General features: G+C 38.1%; 1 protein-coding gene across 1 annotated transcript in view; it reads left to right on the top strand.

Annotated features, from left to right (window-relative positions):
- CARMIL3 (capping protein regulator and myosin 1 linker 3) overlaps window positions 1-25,529 on the top strand; it is a 3,552,770-nt gene that overhangs the window by 2,135,020 nt on the left and 1,392,221 nt on the right. The window contains exon 7 of the mRNA XM_044058175.1: window positions 709-779. Within this exon, the coding sequence (XP_043914110.1) occupies window positions 709-779 (71 nt within the window). The remainder of the gene's footprint in view (window positions 1-708; window positions 780-25,529) is intronic.

Here is a 25,529-nt window from a genome sequence, read left to right as displayed (position 1 = left end):
AATGAGTTTTCAGTGTATGAAAGTAGACATATATATATATATATATATATATATATATATATGGGATCCATCAATATTTTTGAAGTTTCACTACTTCGAACCCCACTTCACCGAGTTCACTTGTTCGAAGTAGTGAAACTTCAAACATTGACTTTGGCAGTCACACTACAGCGTGGAATTGGAATATTCACTTTTCCACGCTGTTGTGCGATCTCAGAGTTGGTATATTTAAGTAGGGGGGTGTGGGGTGCATGGGGGCTTGCCTCCCTGCAAAAACATGTTTTAGTGTGTTTTTTTTGGGGTAGCCCAGGGAACTAGACTTCAGTGAAAGTGCACCTTCGTTTATGTATTTATATATATATATATATATATATATTTTTGATGTAAAGCAGTAGATCCATATACACACACACACACACACACACACACACACACACACACACACACACACACACACACACACACGCACACAAAAAAGTATAACCCACATATTTCTTTTTTTACCTTTACCTAGATGCTGATTGATTCTTTCTGCAGTTTTGCTTTTTCAGTTAAACTTTTTCTTCTTCAGTGTATTTATTAAAATTCTTGAAGAAAACATGATGCCACATTGTTATATTTAATTGAGCAATGACATCAAGTTTACTTTATTAGATATTGTACTCATATGGGTAAAAATGACATGCGTGTTCTGTGTTGTATCTGCAGGTGGATTCTCTGACACTTACGCTGCTCTTTGTGATTACAATGGCCTCACCTGTCGAGAGGAAGTCCAGTGGGTAGGTTTCAGTTTATGGTCTATTCTGAACATTTAACTTTTTCTCTGAAACATTTTTACTGTTGGAAAGAATGTAGAAACTTATTTTTCTAACTGATCACTACACATTTATGCAAGGACAGTGCTCTTTCAGAAGTACCTATGAGAGACTTACTGAATATAAGGATGGTGAAGTAATGTTTTTAGTGCTTGTATAATAAACAGGAGTATTTCCCTTTCCTTTGAATTAGAGCACCTAAGACACTGTAAATATTTAGTAATGGATGTTTTTCTACTGGAGTATCAGAGCTTTAAAACACAAACAAAAATTATCAAAAAATATTTTTCAGTGTCATTCAGTTTATGGACTTCTAACATGCTAACATGTTTGATGCAGAAAACTTTGTCATAATATCTTGTATTCCACATCAACAGATACAAGAAAAGCACTGCAAAGTGCACAACAGCTAAATCACATTAAGTTAAGGCAATTATGAACTAAAACAAAACAAACAAAAAATCAACTAATTATGTAAAAAATATGACATCTGTTCTGTGCATTGGCCCTTGTACTGAGGTATTATACAAAAATTCAGAACATCTGTATAAAATGTTATATTGTTCATATAAAGTGGAGAAGATGATTGAGGAGGAAAATCCGACAAGGATGTAGTTTTCCTTGAGTAGGAAAATCCATCAAGGATGTTGTTTTCCTAGAATTTGACAGTTTTCTAATAGAGCGGACCATCATCAGCGTTATGACTTCATAAACAATGAGTCAAAATCAAGGAAGTTATAACTCATGAGTTCAAATGAGTTTTTCATGGTTTATTTTCTAAAAAATGAAAAACTTCTGCCCAAGAAGCTATGGGGACACTACATCTAAAATAAACACATTTTTGTTTATAGAAGGTAAACAAAAGGGAAGACAGCCCATGAAAAACTCATTGATACAATAAGGTGTGCGTACAAAACGGTTTTAAGCAATGAGTCACTAAGTTTCTTAACTTCATGCATGGCATTTCATAAAACTGTTTCATTGTTGCATGTGCACTTTTCTATTTACTTCATTCTTCGTCAATTATTAAATATTATGGAATCCTTCAATGCTTATACTATGACATAATCACATTACGTACTTCAGGCTGCACTGATTAAACATTTAAATATGGAATGAAAATATCTTGAAAATATACTAAAGCATGATGTAAATATACCAACCACAGAATGCTTTTCTTCAGTTTTTTATATCATAATATAATTTTCAAAAACAAAGTTATGGGAAACTATCTAGGAATTTAATGCACAATGCTTTTCATGTCTTTATAAAATTAATTGATTATATACCACTTTACAAACAATCCATACCCCTGAGACCATACAATTAAAATCAAACATATTATCTGCTGCTTATATATTCACTCACATCGCTATTGTTAGTATGACATATTACAGCATACAGATGTTCTTGAATTGTTATTTTATGAGATGCTTTGTCTCCATAAATGGTCATACAACTGCTGACAGGTAGATTAAGCAGGTGCATGGGGTTATACCAGCATATTGCTGACACCTGTGCATTATTTCAGTATTCACATGGTGGAAATAGTACTTCATATTTATGAGATTACAGCAATGATCAGTTTTAAAACTTTCAAGACTATTTTGGGGAAGAAGCAGTAACACACTGTCTCAGGTACTTTTCTGGCTTCATTTATAAGTTTTACAGATTTCCAGTCACACCACTAATCCACTGTCTGTGGAAACACAGACATAATGACTGTTTCACTACTAAGCCACACCAGCTGTAGAATGAAATAGTATCGTGGCAGATAGCCACTGAAGAGCTGTGAGAAACATAATATGGATGGACACTTTCTAGCATAAAACATAAACCCCATTGTTTGTCTTGCCATGTCACTATGTAATTTAACTGTATAGTAATGAGTTAATCTTGTTTCAGAAATATTTGAAATATTTGATATTCGAATGGTGTGAGAACTTTTAACAACATTTAATTTTACCAAATGACATTGAACAAAGAAGTTGAGAAGCAGTGTGATATATTTCTTTATTAGTGTGATCATTTTGATAAGGCTGTTTTTCATAATGTGTAGTGAAATCACAGCATGGGTCAAATAAGAAAGGAGGATGAAGTGGCAGGCTTTCATAAAGAACTTTTTAAAGTAATGGTTTTCTTTAGTCCAGTGTCTGATATACTGGAAAAGATGCTATAAATAGGACAGAGTTTCTTTTTGACTATTACAACAATGATTCTATTATTTTCTGGTAGTCCTCTTTATTTTATTTTGCCAGTAAATGTTGCAGGTCACCATTTATGTAATGTTAATACTAGCTTTGCTTTCCTGGATCTTTAGTCAATTGCAGATATCATGTCTTTTGAACTTGAAGTGATCAATTTTAAGGCAAGTTTAAACCCTAATAAGTAAGAGATTCTGTACTTATTTTGCATAATTGATGTAGTTTTGCAGTAACCACTCACGTTTTTAATATAAATGCATTCTTACAAAGATACCTGGCATCTTCATTTAATTTTTTGTGACATTTGTATATACGTGCATTCTGTGTCAATGAAGGATTGTATACATATATGTAGAAATAATTTGGACATTGAATCTAATGAGCCTGCAATTCTTAAGTCTCTTCTTGCCTTAGTTACAAAGGATTTATTTGAAGGTTCAGAAAATTATGAGATTTTAATTCTGTCTGACTCAATATTAAGAATTGCCAGGAGAATCTTCTAAAATCACTGTATAAGCTCTATAAGGTTTGAAGTTGGTTGGAACACCAGATTTGTTAACTAAATTATATCAAGAGCCTATGTCATGTGATGTACTTTTGTAGCATTCTAGCAACAGCAATTTGTATTCAGTTCATATAAATCACATGAACCAATCTATATTAAAATCTCTTACAGAAAGTAAAACAAAACATTATTTTTGATGGAATGATTATGCTCATACAAAAGCTATGTTATTTAATAACTGGTTAATATATCTCTCTGTTACTTATAATTTATAACTAGTTACCTACTGGGAAGACTTTGTGTGTTTGACTAACAACCTGCATCTTAGTGACTATGGTACAAGTTTAACAAACAATTTCAAAACAAACTGGCAAGCTGATGAAATGTTGGTGCTTTTCCTATTGTCAATAACAAACCAGCATTTAAGTAAAAACTATTTTATTATAGTTAACGCTTTCGAAGGGATCCGTGTCCCAACTTCTTCAGACAAAGATAAAAAATAAGACCACAGCTTATATATGCACATTGATTAAAAGTTGAGTATCTAATTACTCAATTAATGAAATCAATAAACAATTTAGTATTTCCACATGGATCCCTTCGAAAGCGCTAACTACAATTTTTCTCCTGCTTATCTATTTCACATTCTGCCATTTTGACTCCATACTTCTATTAACTGAACTACTCTAAAACTTTACACTGTACCCATTTTCTTACTTATCACACTCTCCTGTTCTATAACAGCCTCCCCACCTATCTGTGTTCCTTCCCACTTTAGACTTGCTAACCTTTCCAAATGTAATCAGCTCTGCTGACTGATTGTCTCTCCTCAGCTGCTCCATTGCCATTTTCTACCCGCCCTGCTTCGCCTTCTGTGGGCGCTACCGCTCCCCTACCCTACCCCCAAATTCCACCCACCCCCAGTGCATCTACATTTATACTTAGCAAACCACTCCTACTTCCTGTCTACTATTTACACCCCACCCATTTCTCCACCTTCCTCCTCTCTACCTAAGAAACTCCTCCCCTTTCACCATCATCTTCCCTCCTATAATCCATCTACTCATACCACCCTTCATACTGAACACAACATCTATTCCTAAGCCTCCTACCTAAACTACATATTCTAAGTTACCAGCCTCAACATGCTTGCTAAATTAACATCAGTCTCAATCCAACTACTACTAATACTAAACCTTATTTATATCTATCACCTCACCCAGCCCAACTCCACAACTCACACACCACTACTTCACTCAACCAGCTCACTCCCTTCAACCCACTCAAACTCATTTGCCTCAATCTCCCCTGCACTGTATCCCATAAAGACCCATCTATTTTTTAACTACAAACTAAGCTCTACTTATAAACCCTTTAGCCCCTCTCTAACCTCCAATATCCACATAAACCCAACAACACAAGATACAAACAAGACAATCCAAACACCACACCAACTTTTTCCACCTCCTATCAACCATACTTCTATCAGGAGATATACACCCTAACCCAGGCCCAAACACCACTTACCCTACATCAAAATCTATCCTATTAGCTTCTCTAAATGCCCGAAGCATAGTTAACAAAATCCCCAATTTTCATGCCTGGCTTCACCACAACAAGCCTGACATCCTAGCTATTTCAGAAACCTGGTTAAAACCTCATATAAAAGATGCTGAAATAGTACCACCAAACTACTCCATCATCAGAAAAAGGGTGGGGGAGTAGCTCTACTTTACTCATCCTCCCTATCCATTACTCCCTACAACAAACCCATTCCACAATTCTCCAATGCAGAATTAGTTCTAGCTCTTTTTTCTTTAAATAAACACAAACACATTTGCATAGCGTCACTTTACATTCCCCCTGGAGACAATATCTCAGTACTTGAAGATATACTATCCTGGCTTTCTACCAATATCAGCAATGAAACTATTATCATGGGAGACACCAATATTAATTGGTCTTCCATTCATTCACCTACACACTGCCTAAACATTAACCTTTATAAGTACTCTCAGCTCATCAACCTCCCTACTAGGCCCTCTAAAGACTTCTCCAGTGGAAGTACCCTAGACTGGATCTTAGTCTCTCACAACTACAATGATAGTGGAACTCTTCCTAATTCGCTCAGTGACCACCTTCCCATTTACACCAGACGTCTTCCATCTCCACTACAAGTTACCCATAACTACATCAGTACTCGCTATCTAAAGAAATTCAACCCAATAGCCTTCTCTGACTCCCTAAAATCAATAAACTGGAACCCCCTAAAATCTCTACCCCTAGATAATGCTGTTGAACACTTCAATACAACTTTCCTAAAACTGCTGGATAGTTTAAACCAAAGAATAAGTAACAAAATCAAAAACACAAAACCACTATAGAGACAAAACATGGTCTCAAACAAAACTCCCACCACCCTTAATGAATTCAAATCACTTCACAATAGAGTTAAAAAGCTTATCACAATTGATAAACAGAATTATTTCTCATTACTACAAAACAACCACAAAACCAATCCACAAAAATTCTGGAAAGGCATCACTACCCTCCTAAAACCTGGCTCAACAGAAAACCCAAGCCCAGACCCAAATGCACAAGATATAGATCTGGCTACCCAATTCAATTCATTTTTCATAGACTCTATTTCCAAGCTAACCTCATCCTTCTCTAATAACACCTCACCCCTACTTCTGCATCTTCCCTATCATCACCCCCTTCATCTCCAGCCTCCCAACTCCCATCATTCTCCCTAAAACCCATTCCTACTTCTACCATAAGAAAACTCCTTCAAAAGCTAAAACCATGCTCCAATGCCCCCGATAACATTCCATCATCCTTCCTCAACATAGCTGCCAAAGCCATTGCCTTCCCCATCAGCATCCTAATCAATCGGTCTATCTAAGAAGGTCTTGTACCCAAACTCTGGAAAAGGGCTTTCATCATTCCCCTGCACAAAGGAGGCAATAATAACAATATTACTAACTTTCGTCCCATCGCCATCCTCTCTCCTATATCAAAACTCCTAGAGAAATTTATCCATCTTCAACTCCTTCCCTATCTCTTAGATAACAACTTACTAACTTCCACACAACATGGATTCAGACCAGGTCACAGTACCATGACTGCCCTCCTTTCCTTCCTGGAAACTGTAAATAAAGACAGAGATTCTGGCTCCACTGTATCTACCCTCTTTCTTGACCTGTCTAAGGCCTTTGATACTATCTCTCACAACCTTCTCCTTACTAAACTATCTAACCTAAACCTATCCCCTTCCTCTCTCAATTGGTTCACCAGCTATCTCTAACAGACAACAAGCTGTCAAGTGGAAAAAAGCCATCTCCACTTTCCTTAACACACCCACTGGTGTCCCCCAAGGATCCATCTTGGGCCCTCTCCTTTTCAATATATTCATAAATGATTTTTTCCATTCAATTCCCATGCTAAACTTATTCAATATGCAGATGATTCTACAATTATCTGTGCAGCCAAATCCATCCCCACTCTTTTACATCTAACTCAAGATGCCTTCTCTACCACAGAACAGTGGATGAAGGACAATCATCTAGCACTCAATGCATCAAAAACCAAACTTATGGTATTTACCCCCTCAAAAACCACAACCTTTGATAGTACACTATTCTCCATCACTAGCCAGAATAATACACCTCTCGAACTAGTATCTGAAACCAAACTACTAGGAGTCCAGATTGATGACCAGCTTAGATTCAAAAGCCACCTACTACTAAACATAAAACCCACCAAAAACTCGGCATGCTGTACCGTAACAATCAATTCCTCACTACATCTACAAAGATCACTCTTGCTACTACATTTCTCATCCCCTCTCTCCTGTATGCTGCTCCTCCTAACAAACCTACAATCATCTCTCAAAAGTAAACTGTCCTCCTGTTATAATAAGATTGCCAAATTTGCCACCAGCCACAAATCATCTACCCATCACTGTACATCTCTGCACAAACTCAATTGGCTAGAGCTTCCTCACTATCTCTCATATACTCAGCTCACTTTTGCTCACAAACTAATTTTTCAACCCTCACTCTGTCCCTCTCTCAACTCTACCTTTAAAATGCACATGCCACAAAGACTCCTAAGATCTAATAACCAAAACCTAATAGAACTGTACAAACCCCTTCACTCTCCAGGACAAAACCTCCTATCCTATGCCCTGGGCATATGGAACTCACTTCCTCCCTCTATCCGTACCACCACCAACCTCCCTGCCTTTAAAAAAATCACTGCACTCACATTTAACATCCTCATGGGAATGCTCCTGCACCCACCCCTCATAGCCTATTCCCCACCTCCTACAAACAACTATATCATATATTACAAGACACCAATTTAGCCAACTGTAACAACATCTTATCATTTGACAATCCCTACAATTCCACTCATGGAACTATATATTTACACAACAGCAATGCTTGCTCCTATACAGAACTTAACCTAAGAATCTTTATTTCATCTACTTATATCTTAATTTTCCTACAAAATAAAACCCATAACTTATCACTGTAACTGCTTAACCTTTGTTTTGTTTTCTCTGTAACCCACAAATGACTTAAATTTTAAACTGCTGTAATCTTTTTGTTACCATTGTTTAAAGATTTGTCTCTAATCTACAAATGATTGAAATTGTAAACTAATGTAATCTTTTTGTAATGTTTGTTTTGGAGCTTTTCTCCCCAGGACTCCATTGAAAATGGGTTCTTTTTGGCCCAATGGACTATCCTGGTAAACCAACTGCAAATAAATAAAAATAAATAAATACAATAAAATAGTTTTTACTTAAATGCTGGTTTGTGATTGACAATAGGAAAAGCACCAACATTTCATCAGCTTGCCAGTTTGTTTTGATATGGTACAAGTTTCATATTTTGTAAGTTAAAAACACTTTTGTCTTCTTTTAGGCCAAGTTATCATTGTGTAATGAAGGAATTAATGGATATGGATATAATACTCCTATAAAGGTGTATTACTGTAAAGCAAGGAATTTAGGAAATAGGAGTAAAGAATTGTCTTTTATAATTGCAAATGATAAAATAGACTTTGCTGTTATCACTGATGGTTTGGTTTGAGTACCATGTCCTTACCACGTTATAATACGCTAGAATGTATAAGGTCAACAAGAAATGGGGATGGAGTTCTTTTTATTAATAATGGAAAATTTAACTTTTATTGAGTTAGTTAATAGCCATGAGTCTGAAACAAATTTAGTTGACTTGATATATGGATCTAAGAATAAAATACAACTGATATGTAGTTATAGAAATCCTTCAATAAAAACAGTGAAGCATGAAATGTAAGAGGATCAATATTATAACTATTTGATCTATTACTGCTGACTAGATCTGTACTGTAAAAATCAAAATGGCACCTTATTAGGAGACTTTAACTACCCTGATATAAAATGGAAAGTCAAAACTGCTTGCAAATCAACATCACAAGACATTTTGGATATAACCCATTTAAACAAATTACAGCAACCAGTAACCAGGATTACTAGAGATGGCAACATTTTAGATTTGATGCGTATTAATGTGTATGATAGTTGGCTTGGTAATTTGTGTTATTATGACCACGATTCATTGAATTTTTAAATCCATTCTGTAGAAAAAAAAGTATTGTTCTGCAAAAAAAAAAAAAAAAAAAAACAGATTATGCTAAACTTATAACATGACTAAATTCTATTTACTGGACTAATCTTAGCATAAACAAATTAAATGCTGGAGGCAAAATTACTGATGGAAATGGATAAAACTGTTTCTCTCAATCCACAAATTAAAGACTCTTATTACCATTTTGGCAGGATAATGACTCATGGAAACTATAGAATAGGAAACAAAGAATGTGTAGAAAATATAAAACAAATACAACTAAAGTAACAAAGACGAAACCTAATTTTATGAATAAACTATTCAAAAAAAGTATAATTTATAAGAAGTACATATATGAAACATCAGTGGCTTCAATTAAAGCTAATAGGAACAATTTTACAAACACATTAATCTATATTCTAATTCTATTAAAAAAATAACTTTAAAATTGATGGAAATATAGAGTGATTATAACATCTTGTGAAATTAATTTCTGTTTTGCACAAATGACTACAACTGAGAAAAATATTATTAAATATCAATCTACTAGTAACTATTATTGTCTATATATAAATGTAAATAATCTCAAATGTGCTTTAGACAAATTAGGTAGCAAACCTTATTATATTCCTTCAGTAATGCTCACAAAAATTAAAAAGATCTTAATGCCAATTTTGCTGCCTATGTTTAATAACCACCACACAAACAAGGGTCTATTTGTTTTTTCCATATTCTTAGACCTATCAAAAGCCTTTGACATGGTTAACCACAGTCTGCTTCTTGATACCCTATCCAGCCTAAATATAAGTCCCTCATCTAAATCATGGTTCAACAGCTATTTATCTGACCGTCAGCAAGCAGTCCTATGGCAGGACCAATTGTCCCCCCTGTTACCAGTAACCATAGGAGTCCCTCAAGGAACCATCCTTGGTCCATTGCTGTTCTATTTACTAATCAAATCTCTTCATCCTCTCCCACTGCCTCAATAGTACAATATGCAGATAAAACCATCCTCATATGTGCTGTCCCTGCCCTTAGTGAACTGCAAACCCTTACCCAAAATAACTTCACCCTAGCCGAAACTTGGTTCACTAACATCAAACAACTTCTTAATCCCTAAAAAAAAAACGAATTATTTTCATCCCTGGCAGAGCTCCTCCCCTGAATAATAATTTCACCATTAACTGCAAAGAAAACATTCAAATCAGTCCCACCACACACATTAAACTGCTAGGCATAGAAATATGCAATAACCTGAGGTTTGACATCCACATAGCACAAACCATTAAGAAAGTTAATAAAAAACTTGGTCTCCTCTACAGGAACAAACAGTTCATGACAAAAAGTACTCATTTTCTATCCACCCTCCTCTATGCCTCTCCCATCTTGACCAGTCTCCGTCAAACTGATCTATATAAAATGGAATCTTCCTACAACAAGTTCGCCAAGTTTGCTACTGAAGCCTTATATAGGTCCCGCCACTGTCTATTCCTTTCAATCAACTCTCTATAGCACACAAACTCTACTACCTTCCTGAGATAACCCCAGCACTTCAGCACCTAATTCAGCTCCACATTCCCACTAGAGCCTTAAGATCTAGTAACCAGAACCTCACAACTGTCATCAAACGTGAAAACATGGAACACACTACCAAGCCAAATAACTTCTACCACCTCCTTTAGTCAATTCAAAAAACTCCTGAAAATCCACTATCTAAGTAACTGGCTATGCTCATGCCACTCACCAGGCTAATCCATACCAAGAGAATTTGTCAGGGTACAGCTATGTATAAACAGTTTCTCCCCTGAAAGCTTCCCATTTACATTACAAAACTTATAACTGCAAATGAAAAAAACAATGTACCTCTGATTGTCTACTGTGAGAAATGTTAATCACTACCATGATGTCCTGTTGTGTGTATATATGATATATGAATGTTTGTTAATCACTAGCATGTTGTCCTGATGTGTATATATGCCATATGTATTATGTTCTACTTCTTTTTACTGTCATGTAATGTATTGTAATGTGGAGCTTTTCTACCCGGGCCTCCGCTGAAAATGGACCTGTGTCCAGTCGGACTTTCCCGGTAAACAAATGTAAAATAAATAAATAAAAGAAACAAGGCATGGAGAATGTTTGGTCCTTTACTTAAATCAGTAACACTGAGAGATTATTTCAGTTTAGTTCAGTTGTTTAAAACTTATATTCAACCTATTCTTTAAAATAGTAATTGTTTTTGAGGACCAAGTCTCAGTTAAATAGTTTGGAATTTGTACAAAGGAAGCTTACTAAAAGAATACCATCAGTAATTTATCATATATTGACAGGTGTAAAAAGTTGGATTTACATTCTCGTCATTATACACATATATGGGGGGGGGGGGGGGGCATAATGACAGGAATGCTAAAATAAATTCCAGTATAAAAGAATGTAATAGTAACATTGGGGAAAAGCTCATAAATGTTGTAATACCAAGAATATAAAATAGAATTCCAGGTAAAATCAGATTATCAACAATGGATCAGTTTAATTCAAAGTTTGATGAATGGATGGGTGATACAGTTTATGACATAAATTTAAGTGAAACAGCCTTCCTTGATTGCCAGTGGGCCTGAATGCTGTCAGAATCAATTATGAGTCAATTATAATGTTACTGAAGTTATGTGCACATATCATAACCTATGACTTTTGCAGACATTGACTTTCCAGCTTTTTTATTCAGAATGCTGTTTATCTAAGATCTTATGGTATCAGAAGCATGGTGATTGTATTATTTTCCAGATATTTTGAACCACCTCCTTATTAAAGCATTGTAACCCCAGAAATATCTGCTCCTTATTACAGTGTTAAGTTTGTTTTACCTGGTCTTGTCATTTGCTATATACATAGAGCTGAATTATTTAGGGTATTTTCAGGAAGGATCCATAAATACACACAGACACACACACTTGCTCGTAAATGCAGGTGTGTGCTGGCACAAAACAATTGTTGATTTCATGTTTAACCAATACTGACTGTATTGCTGTACAATAACCTTAGTCATGGTAGCCAGTTGTCCACCTAAGTGCAATAAAGGTGTCACAAAGTACTTAAGTATGTCCTTTTTTGCTGGAGTACACTGCCACTGATAGATCATAGAAACCAAATAGTTATTAAACTGAGAGAAGCAACAATTACTTTCAGAAGGTTTAGACATTGTTTTTTTTTTCTTTATCTTTATTAGTTGGCAGACAAATGTCCTACTCTCTGAATAAGAAATGGTAGCAGAGATCACACATCTAAAAATGTTTGTTCGTTACCATTTCACTAGTATGAAATTTAAGAGCATCAGTGTTACAGCTATTTGATCTATGACTGCTGACTAGCATAAACTGGGTATGTACACCTTTAACTCTGATAACAATCATTTGCTGTCTGTGTTGCTGCACGTGTAATTATTTACCCCAGGTTGTTATGGATAAGTAATGTGACTTCAAGTGATTTATTAATATTGACTGCACAGATTACGTAGGAGCTTACCATGTTAGTTTTATTCAGAATCTGGATCTAAGAAGAAAACTGTCTTGCAGTAAAGCCAGGTCAAAACCTTTTGCAGGGAGAGAATGCAGTACCTTCATACCTGTAAATGGGATGTTCATAGCCTTGCCTGCCTCCTGATATTGCCTGATATGACATAGTGTACACTGTGCTGCCTCATGAATCCACATGATTAAATCTTCACAGGATCATAGTTTCATAGGTAAGTACTAGGCTAGCTGCTCTTGTGGGAGATTTTAAGCATAGCCACTTTCCTTTTTAGTGCTTGAATTGTCCTATCCTATTTGGTGCTAGATTGGCCTTACTCATCCTATAGTTAATAATTATATATTACTCCTAACAAGAACATCTGGGATCATACCACAAATAATTTGAGGGGACTCATGCATGAGATAAAGAATTTAAGAACTGCCAGGGGGCAGTCCTGGAGTAATTTTTCTGTTTTCCCTCCATAGATCCAAGTTGAATTTGAATATGCACAAGAAAGAGTTGTTTTACGTGGATGTAGAGTCTGTTCCAGAACAGTGGTATCCTCTGCAAGATAAACCTGCTCCTCCAAACTGTTCTGTTGATGCCACAAAGCAGCTTTAGATCCCTAGATTGGGTATTACTGATGCCGTGTGAATTGCTGATATGTGGTAACTCCATCAGTATTGGGTCAGAGGATGCCTTGCATGCCAGACACAGGTCACTTCTTAGCAAATGGTAGGATACCAAGTATAGTAACAAAAGTTTTTATTTTGTCCCTTCAGGACATATTTGTAAGGCCTTGTATCATTTCAGTAAGTATCTCTTTGGGCATTCCAGTAATTGTATGTGCCTGGTTAGATAGATATCAAAGAGGGTATTATAATCAATATATGGCCTAATGAGGGATGAGTAAAGGGGAACAATGACATCTCTAGATCTAGACACAATCTCTTTGTTTATAAGCTCTACAATATAAAATAACTTTCTTACTGCAATGGATACATATAGGTAAAAATTCAGTCAAGTCACTATGCACACAAGTTCCTGTTAGTGACATATTATCATTGTGATAGTTTCCCAGGGTATATTACTTCCCAAAGGATACAATAATACATTTTTTGGCATTGAATTTTCAGTCCATGATTTTGGTACCAGTTATTTATTTGGGGTAAATCTTCCTGCAGGATGGGAGGGTCATTTGTTGATTCAATGACTACTCCTACCTTGCAGTCATCTGCAAACTTAGTCAGTCAGAACCATTTGGTGTTGGCTATTACTTTAGAGAAGTAAATGGCAAACAGGAGAGGTCATGGCACAGAACTCTGGGGGACTCCACTGGTGACTGGTCTCTTTGTGGAGTTATCTTCCTCTATTTTGATTTCCTGTGTCCTATCTGTGAGCCAGTTGGCAATACATCAGGAGACATATTGCTTTGTCCCCGGATTATTTAACTTGTCTACTATGTCTGAGTGACGGATTGTGTCAAAAGCTTTGGCCCGGCTGAAGTATGAGTTAATTACCATTTCACCTTCATCTACTGCTTTGGTGATCTTTTCAAAAATGGCCACCAAGTTGAGTAAGCATGACCTGCCTCGATGAATCCTAACTGACATGAGTCCAGTGGTAGGTGGTTCCCCTATTTCGTTATTGATTAGTTCCATGATGAGCTTTTCCATGGCTTTGCATACAAGGCTGGTCAGACTTAAATGTCTGTAATTGTCTGGGTTTTTGGAAGGTCCTCTCTTATGCGGGAGGATGACTGTATCTGTTTTCCATCAACTTAGTGCAAAACTTGTATGGAGGCTGAAGTTAACAGTGTTCTTAGGGGTTGGATAAATCATGCTTTGTGCTATTTAAGATGCATCCAGGGATATTTTCAAGAGCCAATGATGCACTATATTTTTTTGCTTGTGAGAGCACTTTTAGGACGTGGTCATGTATAATAGTTGGAGGGAAACAGATTCAAGTGTATCATGAGGGACAGATGGAGGGGGAGAGAGGGGTAAAGTTAGAGCTGCATTTGTCAGCCAGGAAGTTGGCTATATCTTCAATGGGTTAACTTTTAAATCCCAAAATACCAAAAGCTTGAGTTTTGAGATACCGAACTCAAAACATCAAGATTTTGGTATCTCGAAACTTAAAAGTGGACCAAAAAAAAAAAAACTAAAATAATGTGTTTGCAGGGGAGCAAGCCTCCCTGTACTCTCCACCCTCCCTCTACTTAAATATACCAACTCCGAGATTGCGCTTCTGTGAGGAGAACTCTAAGTGCAACAGGAGCATTACCATTCTCTTCACTGTAGTGGGATCTCGTAGTTGGTATATTTAAAGTAGGGGGGGTGTGGGGGTGCAGGGGGGCTTGCCCCATTGCAAACACATTATTTTAGCTGTGGCTTTTTTTCTTTTTTGGTCCACTTTTAAATTTTGAGATACCAAAATCTCGATGTTTTGAGTTCGGTATCTCAAAACTCGAGATTTTGGTATTTCGGGATTTAAAAGTGGACCCATCTTCAACCTCAGTGCAGGTAACATTGTTCATAATCAGCTCATTGCATTGCTGCATTTTGTTTCTCTACTCTCTTTTTTTGTTAAACATAATATTAGTAGCAGCGATAGTACGATCATGTTCTCTTAAGCTTCTTTATCTCCATTTATGGCTTTTTATTACAAACAAAAGTTGCAGAAAGATAAAAGTAATAGTAAAATGAGTATTAAGTAGAGCCAAATCATAAGGATCTATCCTGAGTCATATTTATTTAACTTTCAGTATTCAGAAGGTTGCTGTAATGACCAACTCAAGATTGCCCAAAAGAAAAGAAGTTTATAAACATGTGCCATTCTCTGGCTGAATAGCTTCCAAATGTGTTTTCTTGTACATGATAAATCTAAGAAATCATTTCTGTGACCCTCATAAAAAGACATTCTGAAAAATGTTTGATTTGTCAGAATTTCAGCATGCAGTGTACTTTGAGTTTCTCTACTCAGTTTAAACAACACATATTGTAATGTTTCAACTATAGGTAGGACACTTTTTACATCACAGTTTCCTGTAGTTGCATTACTGGAAAAAAGTTTCCTGTTATAATTTGATATGAGCAACATTTTATATAATAGGAGGTTTACTATTTATTTAATGGGTTTTTTCTGTCTTATTTGAGAGGTCTTGAATTTAGGCAGCACATTTCACACTGAGCTAATCGAAGAAAGGACACTGAGGAAACTCGGAGCTATAATATATAACATTAAGTATCCTGTTTTTTTTTATTTTGTTCTTTATTTCTTTGTTATTTATAGCACTTTGTGTACTGTGTATTTTTCTAGTTGTTTCACTGTGTGTGAGGTATTAACTGGAAATTGTCCACTTTTATTAAGCATCTGTTGGGTTGTTTGTTTCTGAAAACTTGTTGCAGTTAAACTCTTTTTTCTAGAGGCTCCTTTAGCTGTTTAAAACTTTAATTTAAAGGCTCACTGCTGCTTTTCAGCTGTGAGAAACATTTCTGCAGTTTGTTCTAAGTAGTGGGGATATTTGTAGCATTTCCATATTCAGGCTTGTATTTGGGCCTAGTGTTTGTGGAGGCTGTGTGTCTGAGCACATATTCAGGGACATCTTGGTTTAGCCAAAGCCATCAGGCATTTCAGTGAGAGAGAATTGTTTGAGGTCATTGGCTGACTGAGGTCACCTGGACTACAGCTTAGACTAAGCACCTCATTGGTTCTTTTGAGATTTATTTCTTAAAAGCTGTCTCAGATTTCAACCTTCTGTTACCTAAGAAGTTCAGTTGTGAAAAAAAAAATATCTGCTTTTACTGTATTTGTGTTACTTCCTATTTTATTTTGCTTTTGTGTCATCTTAAAAGTACTCAATTGTATTTATTACTGCTTAGTGTAACTCATTCTAAGCCTTTTAGTTTAAGCACTTGGGCTTCAGACCAGTTGTTTTACATTAAGAAGGTTTGTGGTCTGCACTGTAGTGGCAGAACAGGTAGCTTACATCATTCTAAGTTGGGAACTGCTGATTGAGGGCTCAGTGTCTGTTATTCTAAAAGTGCATTAATTCTGGTTTAAGCACTTGGGATTCAGGCCAGTTATTTTACATTAAGAGGGTTTGTGGTCTGCACTCTTGTGGGAGGAGAGGCTGGAATCTGCCCTTCTGAGCTGGGAATTTCTGGGTAAAGGCTTATAGTGCCTGCATATTTGAACTACTTCTTACTGAAATTGGTACACCTTGTTTGCTGTAGCATAGACTAGATCCAGGCCTGCTGAATCTAGCTTTGTTTATATAACTTGAGCACTAATCCAGACATTCTTTAAAGTATTCAATTGTATTTATTACTGCTTGGTAGTAACTTGATTAAAGTGTAGCTATATTCTAAGTCTTTTGGATTAAGCACTTGGGCTTCAAACCAGATGTTTTACATTAGGAAGGTTTGTGGCCTGCACTGTGGTGGCAGGACAGGTAGCTTACATCCTTCTAAGTTGGGAACTGCTGATTGAGGGCTCAGTGTCTGTTATTCTAAAAGTGTATTAATTCTGGTTTAAGCACTTGGGCTTCAGGCCAGTTATTTTACATTAAGAAGGTTCGTGGTCTGCACTCTTGTGGGAGGAGAGGCTGGACTCTGCCCTTCTGAGCTGGGAATTTCTGGTTAAAGGCTTATAGTGCCTGCATATTTGAACTGTTTCTTACTGAAATTGGTACACCTTGTTTGCTGTAGCATAGACTAGATCCAGGCCTGCTGAATCTAGCTTTGTTTGTATGCTTGTTGTTTGTTTGCTTGTTATTTCCCTGAAATGCTAGTTCCACCTAAAATGCGGCTTTTCAGCGCTTCTGTGGATCCCTAGTGATATCTGCATTGCTTACTGTACTTATTTCCTTGTTTCACTTGAAAGAAAGTTACTGTTTGTCATTTTTGCATTTAAGTTACCAGTAACACATTGCAATTAAGTTACCTGGCACTTGCTCACTAAAGCAATTATATAAGTCAGCACTAAAAAATTAAAAGCACTACACCCTCACAAACTCCCCTTGAGTACCTTGTTCCCCATTGGCCCTTTTTTCAATTATAAAGGAATTCCCAATACTATTCTAGCATGTCCAAAGGTCAATTGTCAATCTCCTCTCCGGTCCAGCTGGTGAATCTGGGAATCTTGAGGCAATGTTACAACTGCCTCATGTACACAGACAACCCTCTCCTCCTCCCAACAAATTCCAACACATGTGAGAGATGCAACCATATAGCCAAACTGGAGGCTAAGCTCTCTCAACTCAGTACTGGCATAACCAGTCAGGAGGAGAAGGAAACCAAACTCACTACAATTCCAGTCTCACATAGACCTACCACGACAGCAAACCAAACACATAAACACACAAAAACATACTTGGAGGCTCTAAATAAAAATCTGCCTAAGCAGCAGAGACCTCCAAAGCAGACACCCAAGCAACCGCTACCCCAAAACAAAACACGTGCAACACATAGCTCACAAAGCCAGTGTGCCAAACAGTCACAGCCCTTAAGGCTAAACAACACACCTGATACACTTGTAATAGGTGACTCTATCATCAGGCACACTGACGCCCGCCACCAGGCTGAACAAGGAGAAGATCACGGTGAGCTGCCTGTCGGGTGCTAGGATCCGCCACATAACACAAGCACTCAGGTCACTCCAAGGCAAGTACAAATATGACTCAGTCATTGTCCATGCTGGTGTGAATGACCTGAGTCGTACCTCCCTGGACTACATGAAAAGAGACATAGAGGAGCTCTCTGAGCATGTAGCCCAGGCCGGTATGACCCTGACCTTGAGTAACATCTTACCCTCACCAAGAATGATGCCACAATATAAAGACAAAATGATCAATTTCAATAACTGGCTTAAGTATTGGTGTCATTCAAAGGGGATCCAATGTCTGTCAGCCTGGGATGACATGCTCGACAAGCCACGATGCTTCACTAGGGACGGCTTGCACCTGTCACCCCTGGGCTTTCGGATATTGGCAAAGGCTCTTGCTACCCCCATAGTGCCTTTTTTAAGCAAGGCTCAAAAGACAAACCCTCCTCCATAGGTATCACAAGGGATAAGAAACTAAGAGTAATGGTACTCAAAGCCAGAAGTCTAAACCTCAAGATGCATGCACTCAAAACTCTCCTTAGCATGGAGAACATCGATATCAGTGCAGTAGCAGAAACCTGGTTCAAGGCTCCCGAGAGCACCCCAGCACTACCAGGTTATACCTCATATCATGCTTTTCGGCCCCAAAACTTGGACCGAACCACAAAAGGAGGGGGAGTAGCAATATTCGTCAAAGACACCCACACCTCCAGGTTGGTGTCACAGCACGAAGCATCAGAGACTATCCATGTGCAACTAACAGTGGGTAAAACTGCCTTCTAGTTTATAGCCTGCTACAGACCACCCTCCCACACCCAGGAACCCCACTCGGCCTTCCTGAGAACACTGGAAAATATGAAGGTCTCTCCAAACACCATTATATTGGGCATCTTCAACTATCCAAACATAGACTGTGAGCATTACTCTAGCTCCAACACCCCAGCCCAAAGGTTCCTAGAATTTATAAACTCAAATGCTATGGAACAACTTGTTACCACTCCCACAAGAGGGGAAAACATACTGGACCTGATCATCACCAACATGGGGACTCTATGCTCCAGACCAGAAGTGTATCCCTCACTGGTAAGATCAGACCATAAACTAATCTCACTGGATATTCACATCCTGACCCCACCCCCTGCTCAGAAACCCACAGTGAAACATTCTCTAAAGCAAATTTCACACTCCTCAAAACCGAGGTGGAATCCTTCAAAGCCCCCGGGCCTGTGGAAAATACGGCCCAGACCGCAGAATCCTTTATAAACGCATTCTATGAACACCTTCAGGAATGCATGGATCATGCAATCCCAAATAAAACCAAGACCCAATCCTCCAAAGGCAGACGTCCTGTCTGGTGGATCCCAGCCATAAACAAACTATACAATAGAAGGAGGAAGCTACTACATGATAGAGCAAAATCCCAAAAAGGGAAGGCACCTCTGATCAGTATTAGCAAAAAACTACGGGCACTCATAAAATCGTCTAAGGTCAGCTTCGAGAGAAAAATTGCACAGGACACTAAGGATAATCACAAGGCTTTCTTTAGTTATGTTAGGAACCTGGGTGGGAATTCCCAGATATGCTCAGAATTAGTCCAAAATGACAAAAAATACACTGAACCCACAGACATTGCCAACATCCTAGCTGACAGGTTCAGAGCAAACTTCTCCCCCACTCCCCACCAAAAGGGAAAATATCTATCCCAGCAGAGTGTTGCCCCCCCTGACATCTCAGATGCTCAGGTAAGAGCCACCCTCTCCAAAGCAAAAAAACACAGCATCAATGGGACCAGACTGTGTCCCGGGCTGCATCCTACATGAACTCCAAGAGCAGCTAAACCTAAACATAAAACTACTGTTCAGTCTCAGCCTTACTACAGGATATGTACCCAAAGAGTGGCGTACAGCAGCAGTGGTCTCTCTCCACAAAGGTGGTGCCTCAACGGATCCTGGAAACTATCGCCCCATAAGCCTGACTAGCTTGGTCTGCAAAGCTATGGAAAGGATCATCATGGACCTCATAAATAAAGATATTGGGGACCTACAGACACTGGATCCTACCCAGTACAGATTTGTTAAGGGCAGATCCTGCCTCTTAAACCTGGTCTATTTCTTTGAAACAGTCACCAAGGCCATTGACGAGGGGAAGGTGGTCCACACAGCCTACCTGGACCTCGCAAAAGCCTTCGATACAATACCCCACTTGGGCATTATAGATAAGCTCACCAGCTTAAATATAAACCTTTATGTCACTAGATGGGTTGCAAACTGGCTCAAGGACAGAACCCACATGGTTAGAATTGCTGGAGCCATGTCAGACTCCAAACCAGTTACAAGTGGCGTCCCACAAGGCTCAGTCCTGGGACCTATCTTGTTCGGTATATATTTCTCGGAGGTACAGGCCAACACGGAAGGACTGTGGCTGACCAAGTTCGCAGATGACTGCAAACTGGGCACCATAATCGACTCTCCAGCTGACACAAGCATCCTCCAAAAGGGCCTCATAGAAACAGACAACTGGTGCCAGAGCCATGGTCTCAAGCTAAATGCCAAAAAGTGTATAGTCATCCCTTTGGCAAAAACAAAGTGCCCACAAATTACCACATAGGTGGTAATCCATTAAGTACAGAAGAAGTAATTAGGAACCTGGGGACCCAAGTTGATAGCAATCTCTCATTTGACAACCACGTGGCCAAAGTGGTTAGAAAAACATTTTATATAACCCACCTAATCATGAAGGGATTCACATCTAGATCAGGGGAGGTCATCGTGCCTCTTTAATCATCCCTCATCAGGCCCATAATTGAGTACAATGCCCCTTTTGGGATGTACCTTACCAAACACCTGCAGCAACTGGAAAGACCCCAAAAGTACCTCACCAAGAGGATCAAAGGGCTCAAACAGATGCCATATGCTGCCCAGTTAAAGAAACTCCAGCTCTACTCAGTGGCATACCGCCTGCTCAGAGGCGATCTGTGCTTGACGTATAAAGCCATGTCCAACCCAGAATTAACGGACATGCTGCACCTCAGAAAATCCAAATCCCATCGAGCTACGTGCTCGACAGACTTGAACCTCAGCACTGAAATAAATAGGACATGCTGGAGGGACAGATTCATAACCCAGAGGCTCCCTTCACTCTGGAATAAAATCCCAGTCCAGGTTAGGCAGAGTCCCTCATTGACTCTCTTCAAGAGGAATCTTGATGAGTGGATGGGAGATCGTAGGTTTACCCCGGGTATCACTTCTGTGTCACTGTTATACAGAGGCACAGTATACTAACCTCGAAAAAGGGCATAGCAAAATTAATTTAAAATGGGTGGTGAAAGCCAAACACACTCTGGTTAGGCTTATAAATGCCCTAGGGCAGATAGCCTAGTATGAACCTATGTCACTGATATCAGCTGCAGGAAACAGTGGTACCTCTTCTATTCTTGGGTAGCAATGCTACCCCCATTTGTTGTGTTTCTTATAATTAGATATTTGATGTGTGTATGTGTGTGTGTGTGTGTGTGTGTGTGTGTGTGTGTGTGTGTGTGCCTGTGCATTTGTGCATTGTTGTGCGTTTGTTAGGAATTGCATGTGTGGCTACTAGATCACTCTTACTATGCTTTATGAGCATTTAAGTTGTATGTGGATTGATGGATCTTGATTCTGGAAGTTTCTCACTTGTTTCTTGTTGTAGGCTCAGTTCCAGCCAACATTTCACAAGCAGTAGACCACAAAACAAACTGACAGTAGTGAAAGTATTATGACAGAACTTATATCTCACTCATATTTACCTCTGCCAGTTCCTCTTATATTAGGTGCAAAGATCTCAAAGAAAGATCCCCTAACCCTGAGGTAGTCATACGTATAAAACATTTCTTGTAACCTTTTTTTTAACTATCTTCTGTTCATAAGCATTTCCTGTGAAAAGGATATTTACCTAAAATGTTTCCTTCCTTTCCTTTTCCAAAATGATGACAAACTGTATAGTTCTGTCTAATGACTCAAATGGATTTTTTTTTTTTGCCTTACAGTGTTTAGCTGTGGCTTTCTGTAGAGTTTGAATAATCAGGCAGAAGCCTCTCCAGATTTCCAGATTGTATCCAAAGGGCATATAGCAATTCAGTTCAGGAGCCTCTGTACTGGTATTTGTGTGAGGTTATGTAAATGATCTCCAGTTTGCATTCTACACCTTGCAGAAATGTACACCAGTGATGGGAAAGGAGTAATCCGTACAACAGGAAGGGGGGACAGTGCTGAGAGATAGGCAGAAAGTAGTCTGGTGCATCTAGAGTGGGAGAGGGATTGCACACAGAAAGTGAGACAGAGTAAGGAAAAGGACAAGGGGTTTAATGCTAGGAAATTCAATCACCAAAATGATCAAAAGCATTTCTAAGGAAAACAAAGGATTCCAGGGACAGCAAAATCAATCTCAGGTGTATGATTTGCCAAAAAATAGGAAGAGCTGAATAAGGTGATGGCCAGGTGGGAAGGGTGAACACGTTACCATGCAAATAAATGTCATTAACCTCTCAATGGAGATAGCAGAAGTGGTAGCAAGAAAGGTGCAGTGATCTCAGTGGACCATTTTCGGAAAGAGCCCATGTGGATAGGATCACATAAGAAATTAACAAAACATGTTGGCAGATACAATGATATGCTTAAAAAAAAAAAAAAAAAAAAAATATATATATATATATATATATATATATATATATATATATATATAGAGAGAGAGAGAGAGAGAGAGAGAGTTACAGATGCAAGAGTATGCTACAATGTTTAGTTCAAGAAGCAGTTAATGTGAGAATATGGTTGGAAAAATGGAATTACGCTTTTCAGACCATTATGGATAAGATGTAGCCATAATGACTGAGATTGATTTTGCTACAGGAAAGCAGTATGCCATTATACAGAGAAATATGAAGACATTAGAAGAGGGAAGTGGGAACAGTTGCAAGAAAGGATACTATGCTGAGAAGACAGAGAAAAGGTGTGAGCGGCATGCAGAGGGAAGAAGAGTAGAAAGGAGGAGAAGTGTGAGAGAGGTGGAAAGAGAAGAGGGAATGAGGACGGATGAGAGGCAGTAAGTAAAGGGATTTGAGAGGGCAAAAAAAACTGAACATAATTGGATAAAAAATTGACAAGATGGGGATTGCAGATATCATTATCAGCTGTCTCACAGACAGTGAGACAGTACACTGAAGAGAGAGAAAATTAGGGAGCATAATGACAGCGTGCAGAGGATGGCAGGATAGAGGGGCACCATCTTGTTAAGGGGAAGATGAGGTCTGGCAGAGAGAGAGAGAGAGATTAACCATTTGCTAGGGACAAGCACATCACGACTTGGAAGGAAAAGCAGTATTTGGGGCTGAGTTTGGAAGGTACGTCTTCATGAATGGATCTTTAAGCTATGATGCAAAAAAGAAAACATGTTCAGGCAGTAAGTGGAATTGAAAAAGAATAATAATAAGAGAATAAGGTATTGAAGAGAGGCTGGTCTAATGGGCTTGGCAAGTAATTGGCACCAACTTTCCCTCTGAACCCCTTCAGCCTGTTAGAAAAGATGGATTGCCACAAGTAATGACATATGATGATGCCATATGTTTATCACATAAACAATGCCCAGTGACAAGCAGTATTGAGGAACAGAGATGCCTGTAAAGAATGAATGAGAGTGGGGAGGTGAAGGGAGTGATAATATGTGTAAGAACGAACATCAAATAGGGAGCTGTTGAACAGGAGGAATATGATGCCATGAATGATTATGGGAGCCAGAATTGTGGGAATGATAGTGAGTTTGTGGTGAAGATGGAAAAAGGATGAATTCTGGATGACTGATGCAGTGTGCTAGTCACTAGACTTGCTAAGGAAGAGAAATGATAAAACTGTGGATGTATTCAAGAAGGCATTTAGAAATGGAGAAAGGTGGAGGAAAACGGGGAGGAGCAGAGCAAAGGAGTAATGTTGCATTTCCTTTAAGGGCAGTCCTGCATAGGTGAATTGTCTTCTATTGCCATAAATCAAAGTAATGGAAAAGTCAGTGTAATGCGTGAATGCATACGTAAAACATGTTTAGGTAGAACAGGCACAGTAGGTAAAATTTACAGACAGCAAACCTTTTGCACAAGCTAACTGGTGGTGTGTCCCATTGTTGAATCTTACTCAACCGTCCTTTATGGGGTTTTCTGTACCACTGGCATCCTTTCTGTTGTACTGCTTACTCCCATTAATCTTCTGATGCTCTTGTTCTGTTATACTGTATCCAGACAGAGGTAAAGGTCTTAGCAAGAACCTTGACTGTAGATTCATCTAATCTACAGTTTAGCCTTGTCACCTTGTATATATAACATGTAGAAGCATACAGGTTAACTAAATAGTAATGCTTTATTAAAGTAACCCACTCTATTCTCAGATGTAGTATCTGCTTAGAGGGTAAACAATCACTATGAAACAGTAGAACTGTCCTGATACCTCCATCTAGCCTCGTAGAGTGCTGGTATTTATGCAGTCTCTGGTCGTAGCATTTATCACTGTTCGTGCATCTAGTTCCATACGGTTTTAACATACATCCCATGAAGCTCACCACTCTGACACAGTGTGGCACCTTCAACACAAATAATCATATCTGGATCACCCTGTTGGATTTTTAGGTTTTCTCTACTGCAGTCATTTGTGGTTTTTGATTATGTGAATCTCTCCAGCCATCTTCTTATGAAGTGTTGTTTAATTCATAGGAAAATGATTAATTGCCCCCATCAGGATGGAAGGATATATATATATATATATATATATATATATATAAGTTAATAATGTGAAGCAGAATGATTAGAGTTTTATTTTGACGTACCAAAAAAACTGTACTAGAAATAATGCTGACACAGCGTTATAAATGTCTGTATAAGTAAGTCTTATAAACTGCAAAGCAAATCTAATCAATAACAGGACTGGGTTTTTATATTTACATAAATATATGGAAACAATTTTACTGCAGTCCATCTAATGTTTTATAGCCTGGTAAAATTTGATCTTCCATAGCAATCTTTTCTCTGTCAAAATCTCCTTTTTGCATATTCTACATGTCCTCTTTACTTTATGTTTGCTACCTGCACAAACTGTATGGCTCCCTGAGTCCTATTCTTCTGTTCCACAATTCCATATATATTGACATTTCCAGGAAGCATACAATGTTAACTTGGCAGGACTGCAAAAATGTCTATACAAACAACTCAGTTTTGTGGTACAGAGAGAAAGCTCTAAGTACACCCACACAGCACATG

Source organism: Protopterus annectens, chromosome 16.part0 (assembly GCF_019279795.1).
Source record: "Protopterus annectens isolate FY-2018-M chromosome 16.part0, PAN1.0, whole genome shotgun sequence".
Classification (NCBI taxonomy): domain Eukaryota; kingdom Metazoa; phylum Chordata; order Ceratodontiformes; family Protopteridae; genus Protopterus; species Protopterus annectens.
This window is presented reverse-complemented; position numbering and strand designations above follow the sequence as displayed.